Consider the following 19,175-nt stretch of genomic DNA (forward strand, 5'->3'; position numbering starts at 1 on the left):
ACACTGCTACTCCAAAATACAGGAATATTTAACTGTACCAATAGGCTTGATAAACATTGAATGGTTTCTTGTGAAAAGAACTTGAATGTAATGGAGAACCCTTCCTCCAAACATCTGAGGGAGAAGTACATTTACAGAAGCATGCGGTAACTGCTATGATTTTTGCAAAATTCCTACTAGAAATAATATTGAAAACAACAAACTGTTTAAAAACTCTTCGCCGTTAGTTCAGTTAAATGTTATCATACCCACCACAGTCTTCACACACATTAAAGATGTTTGAATCTGGGTTTTCTGTTGATGTATTCAACTGTTCAACAATATAATGCACAAAGGAATTGATGTACTCGTCACACCTGAATATATAACGTGTACTTTGAGCCACTATGCACATTGTCACAACTCTGAAAATAAACCGTAATCATTAAATTTACCTTTCAACGATTTCATTATTCATACCTGTGTTTTTCAAAATATACCCACCAATGTCCTACAAAATAAATTTCTAAAAGAGATGCAAATTGCAGATTGTCCCCAACCACCACATCAAAAAAGCCATAAGTGTAATGAAGGCCTTGAGACATGAATAACTAACAGCATAGACTCTTTGTCTACTGGACTGGCTTTAAAAGTCTTTTGTAAGTGAGTGATATACAGCACACTGTTATCACCTTTGACCATACCTAATTAATGGTACACCCTGGCTGACTCTAAAAGACTAGACACTGTCTCATCCATTTTGTTTGGAAGATTTGCCTCAGAAAAAAAACAACAACACAACATCTGCCATTCATCAGCCAATTTACTGTCTTCGACTCCAAAAAGCAGCTAAGTATGTCTTGCTTCTTTTCTTGCCTCAGTGACAATGATTGTTGGGAGCCTGGGGCAGTTTAAGATACACAAAAAGAAACACTTATTTCATTACTGCAATCTAAGCTCATAGTTACAAAGACAGTGTGGCTAACCACGTGAAAGGAACTGTCATTTCAAAACCTTTCTTTGTCAGTTATTCTGACATATTTTCTCCGTTTACATGTGCAGGTTTTCTTGTAGACTTCAGGCTGCCCTTGTGCTGCTTCTGGGTCACTTCTCACATCAAGAGACATCGCTGATTTGATCAAACTGTCAAATAATTAAGCAATCCTTGTAAAAAAAGAAAAGAAAAAGAAGCAGTCTATTAACTGCTTTTGCAATTAGAACAACCAAATCTTACTTAACCTGGACGGTGTGCTCAGAAATGTACTGCATTGGGTAATAATTTTGAAGTTGTAATGCAACAAGCTTCCAAGGCCACTCCCACAGACACAGGCGTCTCTTTTATCTTCACTTAAGCCACAGCATGCTCACGCTTCAGTTGTGTGACTTGAACAACCTGATCTGGGGGTTGTGGCTACAACCTGAAACTGACCTCTGAACTCTCAGAAAAATGTAATGAACTGATTATCTGAGGTATAATTATGAGAAATACTACCTGAAACTGTGGTCTGTTGTTAACGCTCATCTAGCACTGGGGACCATGAAAGTATTGGATTACTGTGATTTACAACACAGATCCCCTTACAAACAACTTATAAGACAACAGGCCTTATAACGGGCTTATAAATAGCCCCAGTAAATGAAAAATATGCTTTGAGTCTCTGTGGATGAGATGATTTGCAGTGGTTTCTATCCATTTATGTTCACGACTGTGTCATTTGTGTCCATTTGTGCTAATTTTTTCTCTTATCTTTCATCATTTGGTGTCTTTCTCTGGTCATATTTCATCTCCTTATAGGATCACAGATTTTATTGGTGTTTTATCTATGTTTTTAGGTTATTTTGCATCTCCTTGTCATTATTTTGTGCGTACTTGTGGTGGTTTGATCACAAACGGGGGATAAACCGAATTCCTGGGGACTCCTGGCCTGTGCAGTGTTGGCTTCTTCGTGAATCTCTCCTTGAACATAGTTTACACCATTCAGAACCAGCTGCCTCAAGGTGAAATGTGTGTCAGACCTTTAAGTTGAGCATCAGCAGATCCTTTTTTAACCCAGGAGGCACCTTCAACCTCCATTCCTATAGGTGTCACTATAGTCGAACATCCCCCTCCCCTCCGTCTCCACTTCTCCTCCTCCTCCCATCCAGTAAACCTCCGCGAAAGGGTGTGCGTTTTGAAGGTTGTAGGAAGCTATAACACCGCTGCGGAACAGATGACTCGCCACTTGGCTTGACAGCCAAAGACTAGTGTCTGAATCCGGAGCGGAGCACACCTCAGGTCCTCCCCTGTTTTCCCTCTCAGCCCAGTTGCCTCTCAGCTGCCGCGCGACCAAGGTTTCGTCCTCCAGGACGCACGGTGGAGATGCCGCACGCACGGATATCAACATAAAAAAGTTTAGACATTTATATGATACATGGCAAAATGCAATGTGCCAGCTGTGTGGGGTTTCCTCAAGGTCAGTATCTGAGAACCACCGCCTCACTGACGAGTTTGTCTGGCTGTTGGAGAGGAAGAAGGGGCGAGGAGGGGATGCTGCCGTGTCTCGTCGCCTTCAGCATCTACAATGACATCTTTTACCGACTAGGACATTGATATTGACTGACAGAAGCGAGAACCACTGTGAGGAACAACCAGACTGCCCGTCTCAGCATTACTGCCTGAGCTTTTGCAAAGAGAAACTCCTCTGCAGCATCTTGGCGTTTCCTGCTTTCCCTCAGCCACGGCCTGTTTTGGTGCGGTGCACCTGGCTACTAACAAGTACGCTGAAGTCAAGCTAGCTAGCGATACCTGACAGAATGAGCCGTTGGTTCGGTTTAAGGTAGCCGGACCCGCCCGCTTGACTTAAAATGTTCCACGGTTGGAGAGTTTGTTAACGATAACAACACTACAAAGTTTTTTCCAACTCAACTTCCTTGAACTTGCTTTGTGTTTGAGGCGGACTTTCACACTGTAATTCTTTTCAAATTACGCCGCCTTGGACAGCATGCCTCTGAGGACTGGCTTACGCAGCTCCACCGGCTTCGGTAGGAGTTTACCGGAGCTGGGACTGCTCCTGCTGATGGTGTTTGTGCTACTGGACGGCTCAGTGCTCTCCCTCGGAGCTTCCAGCTCTTCGGATACCAGGCCCCATAAAAAGGACAATAACAGCGTTGGGGTTGAAAACCATACCATCACTGGGCACCCTACTAAAAAGGCTTTCCCTGTACTCAGCTTCCAATACGACTATATCAAAATCCCCTTCGAAATTTCATTATGGGTGCTTCTTGCCTCTTTAATGAAATTAGGTGAGTATCATGTGGATGTTGCCTGTGTTAAAACTGTCTGTGAATCAGAAGGGTTCAGCCTTTACAGGAAATACGTGTTTCGTGTTTTGTGGCCCTGCTTAAAGGGGTTGTTATTGTGGGTTTGTTGAGTAGCCCGGTTTCACCCAGATTACCCAGAAAGCAGACTATTTGAAAAATGGCCCAGATTAGACCCGAATTTATCTGTTGTCTTGCCATTCAAATGCACAGTTGGACTTCTTTATATCAAAACTAACCAGCATATCAGACTGTCCTTGGTTCAAAAGGAGTCTTCTGTCAGATTTAAAGTTTGACAACCGTATGCTTCGTGACCATTTAATAGACTTTAGTAGGAACCCCTTACATAAAACAAGCTGATAAGTCAGAAAACAGGACTGCACCTAAAGACTTAGACTTAGACTCAATTTTATTTATCCCTTGCTATGCTATGCTTACATAACAAGTTTGACTGCATCAGCTCAGTTCAGTCACTGAGAGGTTAAACGTGTAATGCTAGTCAGGCAGATTGCTCATCTGATCTGTCCACTGTATTTGGTCAGGATCTTCTAGAAGTGTGCACCCTACTATAGGGATGACAAAGCAGCTTCATGCAGCTATTACTAGGAAAGTAACTGCTGTATCTGCTAGATATAGCACAAGTTACTCTGTTGTATAGCAATACCCTGCAAAATTTAAAAGGGAACAAGCTTTTCTGGGATAAACCCATTCAACATGAGGATTCAAAGTTATCCGGTTTAGCTTTTAGCTTCTCTCTGTTGTGCCTGTGTCTTCTGTTTTCTAATTCTTCTATACACTATTCTGGTTTACCCCTCATCGTCATCAGTTCCTCCTTGTGTTGTGCTTTCGGCAGGACACTGCGTTGCCCTCAGCTTTCTTTTTTTCTGAGAGCCAGCTCTCTTGTCACTTGTCTGTGACATCAGGGGGCTGACTGAGCAGCAGTCTGTAGCCAGGGATTGTACCGCCTCACTGTCTGGGCAAGAAGCCCAGCATCTCAGGGGAAATGACAGGCAGCGACGGACCACCTGAGTCAGGTAGCTTAATTGCAGGACATGTCTCAAGGACATTAAGTGAAAATGAGACTATAAGGAGAATGAGTGACCAAATTTAAGTTAAGGGAGGCGGAAAAGAAATCGCCTGACAGCAACAGACAGTGGTGATTTTAAGCTTCTTATACTGAAAATGGGTTGTGGGTAATTCAGTGTGACTGCTTTTGATTCATGATCGTAGACTTTCTATCTTACAGACATAAAAGCAAAGCCACAGTCCATTTATCTCTTAAGCATTCCTCTCCTTAATTGTTCATTCAAGTATTTTTCTTGAAAAAATTGTACTCTGTGCCAAAGCTTTTAATAAAAATCAAAAATAGGGGATGCAGTTTAACTGAGAACCCGTCCGAAAGGGATAAAGTCTTCATATATATTAAACCTCTTCCATTTAGGTTGTTGTAATTAGGTTAAAAACATGTTTTAAGCAAGAGTAACTTTTTTTTTCCCCCTGCAATTTAAGACTCTAAAGTTTTATTTGGCTTTGGAAGTGTACTTTACAATCCTCATAAACTGAAGGATCTGTTTGAAAGCCTAGTTTATAATCGTGCAGTGACCTTCTTTAGGAAATCACGTTGTAACTGTAATATGTAACATATTAAAGCAATAAACTATATTTACAAGACTTCACATGCAGACTTTAGTTGAATGTAATTGCTATAGCAGCTTGTTGGCCCATCAAAGGTGTATCAGGCACTGACTGCCCCAGTGACCTTTTGTATTTCAGCCTGATAACATTCACTAGTAATACCTCAATAGACAGTTGGGACACACCTTGTAATAACTGCACTGATTCCCGTGTAGCTGTGTCCTACATCCCCGTCCCATGTCTGACCAACCCAGCTAGTGTCACCTTTCCTCATATTTCACAGATGATCAGACTATTTGAAGAGTCCTGTGTACTCAATGCCATACATGGTTTCATGCAGTAGTTGATACCCGAGTATAGTTTTGGCAGCTGTTCAATTCAACCCTCATTTTTTCAAAATATTTTGCTTCCAAGGTTCTTGAAATCTTTGAGTGATCGTGAGAAGTAGTTCTCCAGGCTTTCTTAGGGTCTATCAAAATGTTTTTGGACATTTGGACCCTATTTCTCTCATTCCAGTCTGGAGAACTGACCATTTTTGTAGGGAATATATTCATTCATCAAGCCACTAAACACTGACTGATGAAGCATTCGTGCCAAAAGAAGATGCCTAACTCAAAGGATGAACTAGTGTTGTGGATACATTTTAACAAACAAGTTAGCAAAGAACCTATGACTGCAAAATAGATATTATCTGAAAACGTGGATAGGCTGAGGTGTGCCAAATGAATTAGAAAGTTTTTACAACAGGCTTTATGGAGGGACTAATCCTCCCCAGAACCAGAACTTCAACATTATTGAAGCAGTATGGGATCATCTTGACAGAAATAAAGAAAAGGCAGCCACCATCCAAAGAAGAGCTTCGGTAAAACCATTTCTGAAGACTGCTTAAAGAAATGACAAGAAAGCTTATCTTAAAGGGTTCAGGCTGTGTCAAAGAATTAAGAATAAACTTACATTTATGTTTGCATTTTTCAATAAACTGATGCATTTGTTGAACTTTTTTCTTGGCACTGTACCAATAAATGAGGGTGGCCCAAACCTTTGCACTGTGGTTGTTAGCTATGAGGTGTGACTTGGAACTGTTATAAAACATATGAAAACCTTTTTGATGGTTCCTAACCTGCATTATGGAAACGTGAGGAATTAAATAAGGCGTATGTTTTGTTTACATTGAATTAATATAGACTGAATTAATATAGACATGGCCATGTTCAGCCACAGAAAGTAGGTTAAAGTACCCACTTACAGGTTTTTTTAATAGGCTGATTTGTTATTTTATCACTAACAAAGATTATTGTGATCCATTCATGTAATCGAGATGAGCTAAAGCAGTTAACCGTTGGGACTAATTATACTGTGAAAGGGTGAATTGTTGAATTTTTTTAAAATGTGAACTTAGAAAATGTTATTTTGTCATCGTTAGTCAGCAGGAAAGGCACAAATTCATTGTTGGTCCATAACTGCATCACTGACCACTATCTCAAACATTGCTGTCACTTTATTTTATTCCCATGAACTTAAAAGCTGCTTTTACCCTTAAGAATTGTGATTCTTACTCTTGGTGAACTGCAGTGTTGCAGACGGTTTTGATGCCCTGTAATGACGACACACGACTGCGATGTGTTTGCGTTTTCTGTGCTGGAGTGACCTGAGAGACAAGGTCTTCATTTCTGTTGTGTTGTTGTTTTGTTTTGTAATGACAGACAAATTTAATCTGATTTGTTAAGTCTGATTCTTACAGTCTGTAGGTTATTTTCGATTGCTCGGAGGGTGGGTTTTCTAAGATATTCTGTATTTTGATCTCTGCTATCTTATGAATGTTCTCCTTGTTCATGTGTTTGCAGAGTAAGTGCTTCCCTGAGAGACTTGCCCAAACCTTGAGAGATCACTTTATCTACAGTAAACAGTTCAGATTATTGATTAGTGACGCTGAAAATGGGAGACATGTTCAGTATCATTGAATTTCTGCATACATTTCTGCTTGTTTTCTAGCTGTGAGGGTTCCACTTTGTGCTTGTAGAGTGTGTGTATTCGTTCTGTACAGTCACTGCATTTCTTGATGAAATTGCAGTCTGCCAGAATCAACCAAGGACAGCTTTAAAGTGAATTACAGTGTCAGTGTTTCTGCCCACGCTTTGACCAGACATATGGCTCTCAATGAGGGAGTTCAGTCAACGTTACGCTTGCGTATAAGCCTAACCAAATATGGGCTTCACGGTTGTCCTAATCTATAGTGCCTATAGTGTTAAAGATACCCAGCACAGCACTAGAAACCAGACCTTTGGCAAAGCTTGAGTCACTGTGTCCCAAACAATGCTCTACTTATCTTTATCGTGCTATCTAAGTTGAGGCACAGCCCAGAAGATTTCCTGATTTCCTAACAAAAATAAATGCTGTCGTGCTGCTAATCTCAGAGATAAATTTATATCCCTATCATTTAAAATGCCACTATACAAGATAAAGGTGATTTATTGGCAGAAACGCAGTGTAATATTCTGTTATCAGTCGTGTAGAATCGTTTATGGAAAAAAAAAAGTGTCATCAGTAGGTGGCAGAACAGTGATAATTAGATAAATGAATTAAATGATTTCAGTAGTTCCTCTCATACAGCTAAGACCAACACAAAATTTGCTTTTAGAATTGCTAAGTTGAATGTTGTATTTCCCTTCAAAACTTGGCTTACACACCATTCGCTTCCCTGCAGTTTGCTACATCAGTAAAGGAATCTGTGCACATGCTTTACCTACGTGCACTGAACAGTTGCAGTGTTGAATTTTTCTCTCCCTTTAAAATGTCGCACCTCCTTTTAGCAAAAACCCAGCAGTGGCAAAAGTGAGGGTTGTCGCAGACTATGGTCATTTGCATAGAGAATTCAGTCTTGGTTTCAGAGCAGTTCCACCCAATTGTTGTTTATTATTGAACAAAACTCCCTAATGGGAGGATTATTGTCTTATCTAGGATATCGATGTTCTCTCTGAGATAAAGGTGAACTCATGTCAGTCATGAGGCAACCTCCAATGTGGATCCACACTATTCTTAGAATTGTCAACATGTCCTTAAAGCTTATTCTTAGATGTCTTCAGTCATTTCTCTTTGTTCACAACCTGATCTGAACCTGTTTATCTTGGTGAATCATGTAGTTCAGAAACATACGCTTGCATCATCAGGAGAAGCGACTAGTGTTTATGTGCAGGTACAGTCCTGAAATATACCAACGCCAGGCGTTAATGAATAATTTAAATCGGCGCTGGTCTTGCACTACTGGAGGTGCATAATGGTCTGCATCAAATAATCAAACAATGACTCACAGCTGCTGATCTTTCCCCAGCACTGGCGGTCACGAAGATGGCCTGAATCGCTTCAAAGTTAATGTGTATCTATGACCTTTCTGCTAAAACTAAAGTGTTGCAGCATTTGAAAGCTGGTCAGCCAATTGGAACGTCACCACTTTCAAAAAAAGAATCAAATTGATGTATGATAAGTCAACATCTTTTTAAAAGGCTTGCTCTCTTTTGTGCTTGCATAATCCAGTTGATGGAGTTGTCAGTGGTGCACAATTAGTCACCTGGCAACAGGACACCAGTTCTGGCTTTGAAAAGGATAATGTCTGGTCAGTACCAGGCTGTGTCGGCGCTGGGTACACTTGCAGAATTGAAAGAGCTGTCACCCCTTGTCAGTTTTCAATAACATGGCTACATAAAGGCTCTCTAGAGGGACAAGGACACAGCAGCTACTGTTGGTGATGAGTAGCCATGCCGAACAGCGTGATCTTCTCATATGAGTCTGTCATAAAAAAACACAAATATTACGTATTTGGTGGGTTTTTTTTTTTATTGATTGCTCACTCGTACACTTAGCACATATCTCCTATATACACACTTCCTGATTACACTGCAGTTGTCTGTTGTCTACAATGTTCTGCTTTGAAGTTCTTTCCCTCTGTTTTGTTATCTAATCTTTTGTGAAATGGCTTTTCTCTTGATGTACTGAAGTATGCTGGACTGGAGCCATGACTACAACAGAGATTTAGGGATATGCTAAATGCCGTCACCTAGCCTGGACTGGAGGCTTCAGTGCTTCTTTCACTGAGCCTTTTGTCCCAGGACCATGATGTGTTGAGAGTTTTTACATTGAAAGGGGTCAGTATTCATGGCGAAACGTCTTTTAGCCTCCGCCTGCTCGTTCTGCATCCACAGGGTTCACTTGAGTTTCATTCTCAGATCAATAGCTCGAGACACAAATAATGATATTTTCATCATCCAGCCATTCATCATCCAGTTTTTTCATGAGAATGAAACAACACTCCTGACCTCTGTTTTAGCTTCTGCACCTTGACTCTTACAATCACGTCCATGCCACTGGTTCCAGTATTTATACGCACCTTGCACAAACCCAACCATGTGAGATCTCATGTTGCAACTGATTTTAAATTCAGATTCTGTTATATTATGATAAGCTATGATATGGGATTCATCCCTGGCCCTAGTTTTACATATTTATGCTCGAGCTCATGTTATGAAATTCAGATATGATTGTCATATGCCTATGTCAGTCTTATTCATTTGATTTAATAGCAGCTGGTTGGGCTCTATTTACTGAATATGATTGAAGGAGGAAAAGTTGCTCACCAAAAGTGCCCTCATCCCTCTCTTATTTAACATCAGTCACAGGAATGCTTTACACAAGGGATCATGGGATTGCTTGTCCTCTAATAATAATGCTGGTTGGTTTCCCACGCCACCCTCTGGATTCACTTATCCTTGACTCTTTTTGGTGGAGATTTGAAAGACTGCACATGGCCACGTCTCTCTGTGGTCAAACTGCTTAACGGACGGGTAAAATGAGCTGCTCAGTCCGTAGCAACAGAGGCCGCTTTCAGCTTTATCAGCGTTAGCATTTCTGAATCAAACAGTGTAAGTTCTCACTGGGCGCTGTGTAAAGTAAGCATGTGTTTCCAGTCAAGTGGTTTATTTAGGTGAAGAGCGTTAGATTTTCTGAAACTTTCCATGCGCATCCTGTCATGATCGTCATGGTAACATCATATCAGGCTCAGTTCTTAGACAGCACAGAGGAGTTGCTTCTTTGACTTTCTCTGAGTGCGAGCTCGTTAAGGCATGTTGACTTTCCCTCTGTGATCCGGTGTACTTACACAGCCTGTTATCACTCGTGTGTGTGCAATGTATCCTCTCAGAAACAGAACAACTTCCCTTAAGGTTCTTAATTAATTGCTTGTTTGCAGATATTTCTTCGCATCCCATAAGACCTTGTTGCAGTCTTTCAGTCTGCAACTGTCTGAAAGCCATTGTTTAGTGCATTTGAAAAATAGAATCTATTATATACATAAATTGTTGGTTGAAATGAATAATTAAAATTATTTCTGGTTGGTTATTTATTTTGTAAGAAAAGAGAAGGACAATAAAGTTATCTCACAGATACATTTTTTAAAGTTAAAAACTATCAGGGGTACAATCTCTGAAGGAGGCCTGTCCCTGTTATTGATTTTGTTCACCTGAGATCCAACTAGCTTTCCTAAACTTGTGCAGGCTCTTTCGTGTAATTGGATGTCCCCACACTAACTGAGATGTGTCTGACACATTTAGACGTGACTTTGTAACTTTGACTGCACAACCCCGTCTTTGGAAGCTGAGACGCTGTGAACATTAAGGTGCTAATTTATCTTTACTTTGGAAGTCTCCTGTTCACAGATTGACTCACTCCTGAGAATATGTTATGCAGCGGATAGTCTCCGAACAAGATGTGGAATTTTACATCCTCCTCACTACAGATGCCTTTCGCCGCGGTGTTTATTGGGTCAGGCAGTGTTCACAGGACAGCTTTGTTAGCCCACCCTGCTGCTCAGTCTCTGGGGAGATGAAGGAGGTGCCTGAACATAGGTGCTCAGGTCCAGACATCTTTTAGTGGGGCAGCCCACAGACGTGCACTTGTTGAAACACTAACAGTGTTGTCTTGAAGCTGTCCACGTGTTAAACACCACCACCAAACATGTTTTCCTGCAGAACATTTCTAATTTCAGTGCTGAAATTCTATACAAATCCAACTGAATTAACTACTTAGTGACCGTGGTAAACTTGTATGTTGGCAGGACGAGGCAGTTGCTTAATAAAACTGTGAGGCTCTAATGAGTGAACATTCTTTGGAGCTGGCTGTAGCGGTTCACCTGCCTGTCCCTCCTCTCTTTGCACAGGAGGAAGCACACACCCTGCGGCTGTGGTTCCAGATGGTGCCATCCACAGATGGTGCCATAACTGTGCCATCCATTCTTGTCCCTAAATACATGAACTTTGTAGCTGTGGTCCTTACTTATATTTTACCATATGTTTCCAAGGATGATATCCAATATTCTCAGAGCACCATGAGTCAAACTTTTGAGGGGGAATATTATTAATGCAGTCTAAAATTACAGGGGTGGGCTACGTGTCCTTGTAGACATGGATAAATCTGCCTCTTTTGAACATAAACACACACACACAGGCTGTCAAATTATAGTGCATTTCTTATTCTGTCAGTCAGAGGGGATTCGAATCCTTTTGGGGCATGTGTTACAAAGCAGGAGCCATTTTTTTCACGAGGCTTTATATATAATTTCATCATCTCTCATAGTGAAAGTAATGGACTGCACCATATTTTAAAAGTAGGAAAGAAAATGTGATTATTCTGCAACATATTTAGGATTTTTGGAGTGAATGCTGTAAAGAAAATGAAGATTAGTTAAGTAGTTGGCCTTCAGATCTGAATGTGAGGTCTGATTAACAGCTAAAGAATATTTGTCATGTTAGTTCACGTGTGGTGGTTGGAGTAGCTGTTTGTAATGAACCTTCTCATTTTGGCTGAATTTTACTTTTGTGTGTTTTGCTCCTGTTATTTGCCTATTTTTCCGTGGGTATGTAGAATCTGAAGTAATTGTGCACCCAAGAGCCCAGTAAATCACAGTAAGCGATCAGGTGGACTTCGGTTAGTCTTTTTCTTCTGTAGCAAACTGTAGCAAACTGTAGCAAACTTTAGCAAACTTTAGGAAACTGTAACAAACTATAGCAAACTATAGCAAACTGTAACAAACTATAGCAAACTGTAGCAAACTTTAGCAAACTGTAGCATGGGTTTGACTAATTGCAAATGTTACGTGCCTTTAATTGTTGAACAAGTTGATTTTTAACAGTTACAACAAGGTAGCGGCACAGTGTTATCTACCCCTATGAAATTGTTTAGCCCAAGCGTGAGCTTGATACCTCACCTGGTTCATGTGTATGTTTTGCGTGCCACTGTCAGTTTTCTGTGGAGATATTTGTTACAGTGCGACCTAGAATGTGACACGGCCCTGTGCTGCAGCAGTGTACGGTAAATATAGCTGGGGATAAACTGCACATTGCTGTCCCTTTGAAGCCCTTATCCCCTCTGGTTTGTTGTTTCGAAGGCTGCAGTTGTCTTGTCACCTCGCTGTGTATTTGTAGCTGGGAGTGTGCTTTCGTCTCCTGGAAATATTGTTTAGTCTGTCGTTTTGTGTCAAAGCTAGACTTTAAAGTCTATCTGTAAGTGCTGGTGAAGGGTGCCTGAGGACTCACCGCAGAGTTGCTTGTGTTGTGATGCGTTCCCCGCTGCCTCAAGCAACAGTGGATGACTGGGAAAGACGTTTCAATCATGTGGAACACCTACAAAATTGGATTAGCTCCTAATTTAAAAGGGATCAATTAAAATTGAAGGATTATATATATTCCTGTCAGTTCTCAGTTTTTTAATTTCTTTAATGTGGGCTCATGGCAGTCGTTTTAAATTGGTGATCGGTCTTCTGTAAATGTTTTACATCTTGTTTAATTAATTCATTTTTTTTTCCTTCAAGAATTCCAAAGGTCATCCTTATAGTGTCACAGCTAACTGTACCTATTCGACAGGTTCAAGACCAGAGAGAATCAGTTCTGTCAAGGTGGGAGTTGAAATGAGCAAATGAGAACAGGCAAGCTCTGACATGTCTGCGCAGGCCGCAGAAGGAACAGAGGTGTTTTCCTTTAGCATTGTCAGTCTATCATCAGTCCTGAACACTAATATTTGTTCTTGAAGTATAATTGAAGTTTATTTTTAATAGTTTCTTTTGTTTTTTTTTTAATGGGGCTCAGCACCTCCAAAGTGGCTTATTAATTTGAACCAAAAGTTAGAAGTTGTTGCACCTCGGTGGTGACATAATCACCAAGGTGTAGCATGTCACAGCTGATTGTCGCTGTAGTGTTGTGTTCGAGTTATCTTTGAAGATCGTTTAGTATACTGCCAGTTCACGTGTGTCTGTTTGGGATTGTTAGCCACATTTCTCAGTCATCCATGTAACTTGGCTAATGAAAAAATGATTACTGGACTTACTTTAATTGACCGTGTTGTTTAAACAAGTTTTCGACATTGAACAGCTGTGGTTTTGTATTGAGTGTGTGTGACCTACAGCTCAGTCGTCTGCCCAAATTCCTCAAGAAACACGATGGATTTAAATGCACACAGACACAATTCATTTCAAGTAAATCTCTTCCTCATGCTTGTCATTTCAATTCCTTTTTCCAGGGTTCCATCTGATTCCTCGTCTGTCCAATATCGTACCAGAGAGCTGCCTGCTGATTGTGGTTGGCCTGCTCGTTGGGGGGCTCATCAGACTGGCTGGAGAGAAAGTTCCACCTGTGCTAGACTCCAAACTGTTCTTCCTCTGCCTGCTACCCCCCATCATCCTGGATGCTGGCTACTTCTTGCCCATTCGTCCCTTCATGGAGAATATTGGTACAATCTTGATATTTGCTGTTGTGGGGACTTTGTGGAATGCCTTCTTTATTGGGGGTGTGCTGTATGGTGTGTGTCAGATCAAGGCAGCCGGTCTTGACCATATAGGGCTTCTGCCTTGCCTGCTGTTTGGCTCCGTCATCTCAGCTGTGGATCCTGTCGCTGTGCTTGCTGTGTTTGAGGAGATTCACATCAATGAACTGCTGCACATCCTGGTGTTTGGTGAATCACTTCTCAATGATGCTGTAACTGTGGTGAGTGATCAAAACCGGAAATAAAACACAAGGACGACAGACTTTCATGATGCCGCAATGTCACAAGAAAATGCTTTTAATGTTAACTGGCGTACCAGAAAGGGAAGATTTTTAGATGCAAAGCAGACAGAGTTAAACTTTGTTGGTTTTTATCAACTGTCTTGTCTGCCACTGCTGGTTAATTCTCAGATAACACCATGCACGCTGTTAGCTTGTCTTCTCCAGTCCAGCATTTTTCTATCGTATGATGAAGTTATCAACCACACCTGAGCTGTAGCCTTCAGAGGCGTGAATGAGCTTTACTTTAAATGTGTTATAATCTTTAACCAGCACAACACTTTCCTTCATGAAGACAGAGATAAATGTTTCCCCGCATGCTCATTCCATCACGGACATTGTCTCCAGGTCACATGCTAGGCTGCAAGTTTGGCACCAGTGAATCAGTCTCGATGATGTTACGTGTTTTCTCACCTTTGGTTGGGTATTTGTAATCTCCTGTGACTTTAACCTCATTTTTATTTCTAATGTATAGCCCCCCCAAAAAGCCAGATGTACTTTAAATAGCTTGCATCATGACCAGTTTACTTCACAGTTTAAGTCTTTATTTGACACAGCCAGACAGTCATTGCAGCCGTGCTGCACGTAGAATATAAATTTGACTTTTTTTTCTCTCACAGAGATATTTTGTAAGCTTTTAACATGATTTCTCATAAAACAGAGGGGGAAAAAAAACCCACAAAACACTTGACGTCCTATTTTTTAATGGCATTTGTTTAAAAAAATGAGTTTCCCATTTCTTTCTTTTCGTTGGTCACATCTCTCCTCTCACCTCTCATCATAGGTACTGTACCACCTTTTTGAGGAGTTTTCAGTCGTCGGCACAGTGACGGTGTTGGACGGCTTTCTGGGAGTTATCTCCTTCCTTGTGGTTGCATTGGGTGGCATTCTTGTGGGAGCCATGTACGGGTTCCTGGCTGCCTTCACCTCTCGCTTCACTTCCCACACGCGTGTCATCGAGCCACTTTTTGTCTTTGTGTACAGCTACATGGCCTACCTTTCAGCCGAGGTGTTCCACCTATCGGGCATCATGGCGTAAGTTTGGGGGTGGGTAGGATGCACAGACACCTGCAGAGAGAGACCAAAAGAACAAAGCAAAAGAGCCATTTCCCCACATCTAAGGTGGGATGTGGCCCAAATGATACCACTTTATCTCAACGCACCACTGTGCCGAAATACAACTTTACAGAGCCGCTAGCATTGCTATACATCTGTTATTTAACGTTTGCCATAGAAACAGCAACCTTAAAGTTAATCCTGAATAACTAGACTCTTAACCGGCAGCAGTGTTTAAGCTTCCAGTGAGTAACATTAAGGATAATCTGTTGTGATAAATGCAATGTATTATTCATGTTGAATGGAGTTGAAATGAGAATCATTATGTCTCTGCTACGTTGCATTATCAGTTTACTACAGTAACCCCGAGAGGACAACCTAACAATGACGCTAGAGGGAGCCTTTTTAATTGCCATTATAGTTTTTTCCTATTTGCTGGACACAGGGGATGGTGAGTTGGAGAGTAATCAGCTGGTAGCAATCTGAAATTTATGCAGCTCGGTGTCCCTGCATGACACACGATGAACCTTTGGCTCAACAAAAGAGCGTTTTATCAAGGTGCTTTTTGCCATAACCAAGTCCAGCACAGAATCCAAATAAGGACATTAAAGTTCTGATATTTGTATGTTTGACTGGCAGGTCTCTCAGATTTTCTGCAGATGGTCACTGACTTTCTTTCCGGTAATTTCTTAAAGATATTTAGGATTACCATTCAGTAGGTGTTTGGGCTACAGAATACTGGAAAGAAAAGCAATTATATTCTGTTTTCTTTTTCTGTGAATCTTTTTCCAATAATGAAACATACTAAAGATGACTTTAGCCTGTTTTGAAAGTAGTAGAATGATTGAGATTATTTTGTAGGGAAATGCACCCACATTAAAAAAAAGTTGAAATCATTAAAAAATGCCTTTTTGCTGGGATTCTGAGAGATGCTGGTCAGAAAACATCCATGACTCCACCACACTATTATTAAAAAAAACATCTCTCTTTAACTGGAGGCTAGATTATCTTATTCTGACCTGTGAGCTGCTACTCAGTTTAAAAGTATAGATAAAAAAAGATAGTAGATCTCAAATATGCATATTCTTGTCCATTTAGGTGTAAAGTACTATAATCCAGCTCCACTGTAAATCCTGACAGCCTTAAAATGATTGGATAGTTACTGCAGTGGAAAACGGCCCACTGGATTGTCATACAATCCACTTTGTATATTATGGTTCTTAACATTTTTCTCACAGCGATTTGAAGTCTTGGTCTATACATAACCGTGTATCTGTATACCCAGTGATATAATGAATCAGTTTGATCTAATGCTGCCTGAACCAAGCCTGTATTTATTGGCATCTCAACATTTTCTGAGCTAGTATTTCATCAGCTCCTCCAGTACAAAGCAATCAGCTTCCTGTTTAAGGTTGTTTGATGGTGCTGACAGCAGGTGCTGATTTATTGAGTGTCCTCTGTGACAGGGCCAGTTTAGCTTCAAGGATCATCCTTTTTGGTTCCTGAGGCTGCCTTATTGCACCTTACATAAACTCTGGTTTTAGCTTTTTCATGTCAGTGTTTATGAAAGAGGAATGAAGCAGCTCACTTGGATGGATCCATTTTATAATTCTCTAATGCCTTTGAATCCGAACCAATATTTACATGGAGCAGAAATGGCAGTAAATGGTTAGCAGCTGCTGCGTCTGATGAGATACTTATGTAACAGTTGCTTTAGGCCTCCAGATCTTTGTCATAGAAGCATTGCATAACTTAGGAATTAATTGTAATGTTGTCATGAGGAAAGGGTGGAGATGTGTTTGTTGGTGTAATGAGTTTGATAATCAGTGTGAAGGGAGCACTTCCAAAGAAAACAAGGCTAATTTGCTGTTAAATCAGCCACTTCCCTTAAACTGTGTGTGGCTTCATCTTAATCATGTGTTCTACAACAAGTTGATTTTGACAACATTACATTTGTAAGCATGCAGGTTATTTAAATAAGTTTCCTAACTTACTTCTACTTATTTAAGCATCTTTAAACTGCGCTAACATTTGTCTTTTTTTCTGTTCAGGTTGATCGCATGTGGAGCAGTCACGCGTCCCTATGTGGAGGCTAACATATCCCACAAGTCCCACACCACCATAAAGTACTTCCTGAAAATGTGGAGCAGCGTCAGTGAAACATTAATTTTCATCTTTCTTGGTGTGGCCACAGTGGACGGAGATCACTCCTGGAACTGGACCTTTGTCACGGCCACTGTCATCCTGTGTCTGGTTGCACGGGTCATAGGTCAGCTCTACTTCCTTTGATAAATGCAACTGTACCATGTCCAGGTTTTTTAAAGTGTTGTATCTCTCGTAGATCATTGTTTCCCAGGTTAATTTGTGGAGGTTTTCAAACCTAACATGATATGTATAAGATCTGATTTAATCGTGCTTTGGCTTCAGCATTTCTTAAGCTGAAGAAATGTTTTCTTTTTTTCAAAGAACATGAATGTATTACTAAACAAGCATAAAAGGGCCTTGTTCTCAGTAAAGCAGCTAGACACTTACGACACCATGTTTCACCAGACTGCTGTCTTTGCATGAAAGGAAGCACTACGGAGGATTTCATTGTCGACTGCTGGATGCCACAAGTCCCTCTGCTGATGATTTGTCATACTAGACGGCTGGTGTTGTTGAGTTGACAGCTTGACAGTGAAAGAATCGTGGAGAATGCTCTGTCACGTGGTCCAGAGTTCCTGATAATACATGTGATAGACCACAGTTTGTTAGCTGTTTAAGTCACATGAATATTTCACTGCTTACTGCTTTTCAATGCTTTTGTGATCCAATTTTGATTAGAGCTTTTTCCCCTTTCTTGGTGGCATCTTGCTTGTATTTCACTGCTTTAAAATTTTCAATTTTGACAACATAAATGAAGATTGGTTCATGAAAATGAATCTTAAAGAGACAGCAAAGCGTAACAATGAAACAGCAGGCATATTTAACCTAAAAGAGTTGCATTCAATCTGATGGACAATTGATCTCAAGTAATTTGTCATTTAAACTGATTTTATGGTCATTTTCATGAAAGATGAAACAACATCAACACATTTTTTTTCTAAACAGGCAAGAAAGTACGCTATGAGACCTAGATATGACTCACCAAGCTAACTATCATGTGCCTTCTTTTTTCCAGGTGTGGTTGGTTTGACGTACATAATCAACAAGTTCCGCATAGTCAAACTGACCACCAAGGATCAGTTCATCATCGCCTATGGTGGACTGCGAGGAGCCATTGCCTTCTCCCTTGGCTTCCTTTTGGATCATCATCACTTTGTCATGAGAGAGATTTTCCTCACTGCCATAATCACAGTCATCTTCTTCACGGTCTTTGTTCAGGTATGGAAACAGAGCTAAGTTGTCCTTTTTATCATTTCAGTTAACATGAATTGGAGAAAACTTGCAGGAAGTTTGACATGAAATGATACGAGTGTTTGTTGAGGCTTAACTAAAACTATTTCAGTTGTTTTGTACTCTTTTTAATTCACATGCACCCTGTTTGGTCACTCACCTGCACCTATCATGTGAAAACATATTGGTTGCTTTCGGTGTAGTGAATTTGCATGTAATGAATCTAGTTTGAATTTTCCGTGCACTCAATTTAGTCAATTTAGTCAAGCTTGTATTCGCCCCCGTCCATAGCTGACTATCCAGATAACTTGGCATTGTACAGGGTTCCTACTCAGCCTTGAAAAGTATGATATTTATTTTCAGTATTCAGGTAAGTGAATGAAAAGAGAATACTCCAGACCATGTGCTTTTCATGTAACTGATATAAAAGCTGGAAGTTGCTACTGTGATTTGACCTTTTTGTTAAATCTAACATTTTAAGCTTAAAGTTTGGCGTTTTACCCATAACCATCTTGGCTTTAGACCCTGCATGTTTTAAGTTGCTGAGAACCCACAAACACTTTGCACTTTTATACAAGTGTCTGTGCGCCATGATGGGTGATAGTCCATGTGTTGGGTGATAGTCCATGTGTTGGGTGATAGTCCATGTGTTGGGTGATAGTCCATGTGTTGGGTGATAGTCCATGTGTTGGGTGTCCATGTCCATGTCGCCCACCTGTAAAGGTTCGCAGTTCAGCCAGGACACTGAGCCCC

General features: G+C 40.7%; 1 protein-coding gene across 2 annotated transcripts in view; it reads left to right on the top strand.

Moving 5' to 3' along the window:
- The first annotated feature begins 2,129 nt into the window (after window positions 1-2,129).
- Window positions 2,130-19,175, top strand: part of slc9a1a (solute carrier family 9 member A1a) — a 30,291-nt gene continuing 13,245 nt past the window's right edge. For both annotated transcript variants that reach the window (XM_072393814.1, XM_072393815.1), the window contains exons 1-5: window positions 2,130-3,261; window positions 13,471-13,934; window positions 14,776-15,026; window positions 17,099-17,316; window positions 18,208-18,410. In XM_072393814.1, coding sequence (XP_072249915.1) covers window positions 2,961-3,261; window positions 13,471-13,934; window positions 14,776-15,026; window positions 17,099-17,316; window positions 18,208-18,410 — 1,437 coding nt within the window. In that variant the 5' untranslated portion in view covers window positions 2,130-2,960. The remainder of the gene's footprint in view (window positions 3,262-13,470; window positions 13,935-14,775; window positions 15,027-17,098; window positions 17,317-18,207; window positions 18,411-19,175) is intronic.

The sequence above is a fragment of the Leuresthes tenuis genome, unplaced genomic scaffold (assembly GCF_036924035.1).
Source record: "Leuresthes tenuis unplaced genomic scaffold, fLeuTen1.0.hap1 SCAF_10, whole genome shotgun sequence".
NCBI classification, from domain to species: domain Eukaryota; kingdom Metazoa; phylum Chordata; class Actinopteri; order Atheriniformes; family Atherinopsidae; genus Leuresthes; species Leuresthes tenuis.